Source organism: Seriola lalandi, unplaced genomic scaffold (genome assembly GCF_002814215.2).
Source record: "Seriola lalandi dorsalis isolate HSWRI2012SDOR001 ecotype SW California unplaced genomic scaffold, Sedor1 jcf7180002054931, whole genome shotgun sequence".
Taxonomy (NCBI): Eukaryota; Metazoa; Chordata; class Actinopteri; order Carangiformes; family Carangidae; genus Seriola; species Seriola lalandi.
In genome coordinates, this window is record NW_019525483.1 from 155,773 (window position 1) to 160,671 (window position 4,899).

General features: G+C 41.4%; 1 protein-coding gene across 3 annotated transcripts in view; it reads left to right on the forward strand.

The window, feature by feature from the left end:
* adamts17 (ADAM metallopeptidase with thrombospondin type 1 motif, 17) overlaps positions 1–4,899 on the forward strand; it is a 135,511-nt gene that overhangs the window by 118,513 nt on the left and 12,099 nt on the right. For all 3 annotated transcript variants that reach the window (XM_023393247.2, XM_087170156.1, XM_087170155.1), the window contains 2 exons: positions 1,492–1,627; positions 3,818–4,022. In XM_023393247.2, the coding sequence (XP_023249015.1) occupies positions 1,492–1,627; positions 3,818–4,022 (341 nt within the window). The remainder of the gene's footprint in view (positions 1–1,491; positions 1,628–3,817; positions 4,023–4,899) is intronic.

Genomic DNA, 4,899 nt, shown 5'->3' on the forward strand with positions numbered 1-4,899 from the left:
GGGGGGGGTGGATCACAGGGCGTTTGGACAAAGAGAAAGACCTGTGGAGAGCTAGTTACTAATCCAATCCTATGATCTACACTGTATTAGACAGAGCAGGCTTCCCTCTGTGGACACACACACACACACACACACACACACACACACACACACACAGAGAGAGAGAGCACAGGGCAATGCTAACTCTTGCTGATTTCCTGAGCAGCTCTCTTATCCTCTTACTGATGTAATATTGGCATCCAGTGCTCAAAACATTTCAATTTGCGAGGTCAGGTGCTTCTGGATTAATCAGCAAAGCAGCGAGGGGGAACAACCACCACCGCTCAACACATTTTTAATGGTGCATTAGAATGTATCTGTTTGCTTGAGATCCCATGTAGATGAATGATTTGACTTGGAGAGCACGCATCACCGATCCGGTTCCGTAAAGACACAACTGAGTGAACAGGGGAACAAGTGCTGCAGTGGTTGTGGTTAGGTCAGTCTCTGCAAGGAACAAAACACCACACTGAACATCCAACAATCCCAGACACTGAGTTCAAAATCAATTCTCAATTAAGAACCAACTTACAAGGTATTCGTTTTTTCTCACTCCTCTTACATCCTTGGAACCATCCATCCATTAGCTACATACATTAGCTTATCCTTTAGCGGGGGCTGAGGGCCAATCGCAGCTGATATTGGATGAGAGGTGGGTTTACACCCCGGACAGGTCACCAGTCCATCATGTTTCTGGACTGTGGGAGGAAACAGGTGCAGCCACCCCCCACAGTGCACTGGGTGGATGTGCCCTTGTCTGCACAAACGTGACACAGTGAAGTCTGGTGTATCAGTTAACTGTCTCTTAAAGCAGTAGTTTGATAGATAATGCAAACAGCAGAAGTGAAAGGAGGCTCTAGCCATTTTGATATTATTCTTCTTTGCACGGTGAATCTGCAGATCCAAACATTACCATCCCTGTGTGTAATTTGATTTTACTTTATTATTAAAATGTATCAGGCTAATTGGCCCATTATCTTATACAAAGTCACATCTTATCTTCCTGCTTTTAGGACCGACTTAAATTACAGTTTTGTCCACACTGTAGATTCTTCTGTTCAGACATGATGGTAGTAAATGGATCAATTCTACATCTGGATGATTTATTAGAATGATTTCATTATGTTCTTTATTTCCTGTATATCGATTGAATTTGCACTAAAGTGTGTAAAGTGTATATCAGTTTGTATCAGTGTGTGTCTATCAGTGCGTATCAGTGTGTGTAGTATGTTCCAAACACTCATAGTTTTACAACAATATTCCAAAAAATCTAAATACACAGTTGTTTGCTCAGAGTTAGCTAAACAGACACAAAGAGATTGTTGGTTGGAGCATCTGTTCTGTTTCATCAGCAAGGATCAGAGTTTATCTCAACTGTCTGAAGTGGTTTGTGTTTCTTGAAGCATCCTTTTTTTTTAACTGGCGTGTTTTGGTGTGTTTGTGTGTGTGCAGGTGAGCGGAGGACAGTGGTTTCCTGTATGAGGATAGCCAATAAAACCATGGAGGTGGTCAACGACAGCTACTGTCAGCTGGAGAACCGACCACAGCCCCAAGTACGACTCTGCAACTCGCACCCCTGCCAGTACAGGTGAGGCACACACACACACACACACACACACACAAACACACACACACTCACACACTCACACGCACGCACACACACACACACTCACACACACACACACTCACACACACACACACACACACACACACACACACACACACACACACACTCACACACACAGACTCACACACACATAGACACTCACACACTCACACACACACATAGACACTCACACACTCACACACACACATACACACTCACACACTCACACACACTCACACACACTCACAGACTCACACACACTCACACACACACACGCGCACGCACGCACGCACACGCACACACACGCACACACACACGCACACGCACACACACACACACTCACACACACACACACACACACGCTCACACACGCACACACAAGCACACACTCACACACGCACACACACACACACATGCACACACACACACACACACACACACACACTTACTTTCTTATCAATACACTGTGGTAGATACAGATAAATGATTAGTAATTTAACCCTGCTCACATGGATCACTGAACATGTCTGTGCTACAATCTGGGGACACACTGACAGAGCTTAGTAAACACTGTCAAATGTCAGCTCATGCATTTTCATTGACCTGACCTCTGTCCGTTACCTGAAGCTTCTCTTCAGTTGCTTTTTCTTCTGTTGTGTTTAGTTATTCAGTTTCAAGAGTATTCATGATGGTTTGATGTGTTGTGTCGAACTGTTCAGTCTCTTTTACTCTTCTACATAAACCATCGCTGTACTTTGGTACTTTATTTTAAATTGTGCTCTGTAAAACTACGTCCACACTGAAATTTATAAAGTCTTCTTTGTCCGTCTGTATCAGCCCTCAGCCCAACGTCATTATATGTTATTACCCAAAAATGGAGCTTCTTTTAAAGCAGCTTCCAGAGCGCGGAGGAATCCTGAGTCTGCACGGTTTTATATGTGAATTTGTTGTAGTTTCCGCAGCTTTACAGCTTGCTGCATACGCCATGTTTCATGAGGCTCCAGCTGTGTCTGTGATGCTGAACCTCTAACCTGCTCCGGAGCAGGTTAACTTCAGAGGGTTAGATCAAAACCTGTCAACAGCTGAACCACTGACCAATCAAATCACAGGAAAAACTGAGTCACCATTCCTACAGGATCCTGACAGGGACAAAAGAGTTTACAATAAAGTGATCGATAATGACGAGCAGTAGATGTAAAATATAAATCAGTGGAATAGTTTTCCTGAGTTTACCTCACTAAATAAACCAATGTAATAACTATTATAGCTTCATTTTAATTGAACAGATATTCTTTAATCCGACAGGATTCCTGACAGTGATGAAGCTTTTACTCTCTTCTTCATCACTGCAGCTCAGAACAACATGAGGAGACTCTGAGACCACAACTGGAAATAAAAACCAAACCTCTGATGTCTTTGATTAGAACAATGATCCACATACTGTTAATTATTTCCACAATTATAAATGTTCAGTCAGACTGACTCATCAGATTGAACTATCCTCCTCTCCTCTTTTCTTTCTCTCCTCTCTGCAGCAGAAACAGTCTGACATTAACTTTAACAGTTTTATCTACATCTCATGTTCATATGTTTGATCATCATCAGGCAAAAGAGCAAAAATACTCAAACGTAATGATAATTCATGCACTTAATTACAATATATTTTAGTCAGACTTTACAAATTATATTTAGACATTGAAATAATATATTTTTTTATTCCAGTCATGTGATCATTTAATCACATTTCACCTTGTTGAGTGTCACTTTTGGACGTTGCTTTAACCAAAATTACCGGCAGGTTTCAGTGTTTCTTCTCAAATCATATTTAATACTTCATTCGTGGTTCAGACGATGTTGGTTTATAATGAACAACTCCGCCTCGTTCACATGAACGCGCTCGTAGCCTGATAGGTAAACCCGGGGTTAACTGAGCCAGTTGATAACCAGCTTCTTAGTAAAGGTTATCCAGGACGGTCAATGTTAGGTTTAGTTAACCCAGACAACTAAAAGTTATCCTGGGTTTGTTGAACTTGCTTCGTAGTACAGGCCTCTGGTGTCATTAATCTTTTAAAGCTTCATCACTGCAGAGGAGACGTAATCTAAGACTCAATCATCTCCCCACTCAGAAACAAAGCGAATGGACTGTGAACCGTCTCTTGGTGTTTTTCACAGGTGGGTGACAGGTGAGTGGGGATCCTGCTCCGTCACATGTGGTAAAGGTCTTCAGCAGAGGGAAGTGGTTTGTGTTTACCACCTGCAGAACGGCTCGCTCATCCACACCAGAGACCTGTACTGCCAAGGAGGAAAACCTCCTGTCCTGCAGGGCTGCGAGGGCCGCCTCTGCCTCACTGTGTGGGAGGCTTCAGAGTGGTCCAAGGTATCTCACACACACACACACACACACACACACACACACACACACACACACACACACACACACGTGAAAACACTGATGGCCCTGGTTTTTGTTTGCCATTGATGACTGATCTTAGAGAGCGTTTTTAAAATGTTGTAACATATTTTCCAGTGAGACCATAAGATACAATTCAATAAGTAACAACAATAAAAACTTGAAGCTCACATCTGCAGAAGCTCTGAGTCCTCTGCGTAGGTAGAAGGTGGGATGCACTCGTTAATGTACAATTGTTACTTCAATCAAAATGCTTTTGGGAATGATGTGCTTGATTGAGGAAATAGTTTATGGTTGTAGAAACAACCTTGCAAAGTTATGTTATTAAATTATAGTTTTTGAGATTTTTCTTTTTTTTCACACTTTTTCTTTTTCTTTTTATTGATTTATTTCACAAGAACCAAAACACACAACCAAATACAAAAGAAAATACCATTGGAGTTGTCTGGACATATTTCAATATTAATACAACTATTTTAATTACAACACAATTACAGTTATAACATTTTACATACAACCTTATCTTTGTGCTTTTTTTGGGGGGTTATTCTGGGTGATTCTTCCAACAGAATTCCCTCCATACTACTGAGATTGTGGATGAACATTGTGTGTCACACATTTCATAGCACTCTTCCTCTGGAGAATCTTTAACTCAAGATATGAGATTTTTACCTGACGTCACTGACCACCATGTGGGAATTATTCAAATTTGATCAGTGTTTTACCAAATGAGTTGAATTCAGAGCCTGAAAAAACTTTCCTCTTTGCATAATATGTAAGATTGTTTCCCTGTAAGTTACATATTCCTTCACTGTTATAAACAGAACAAGCGATGTTTCCTCCT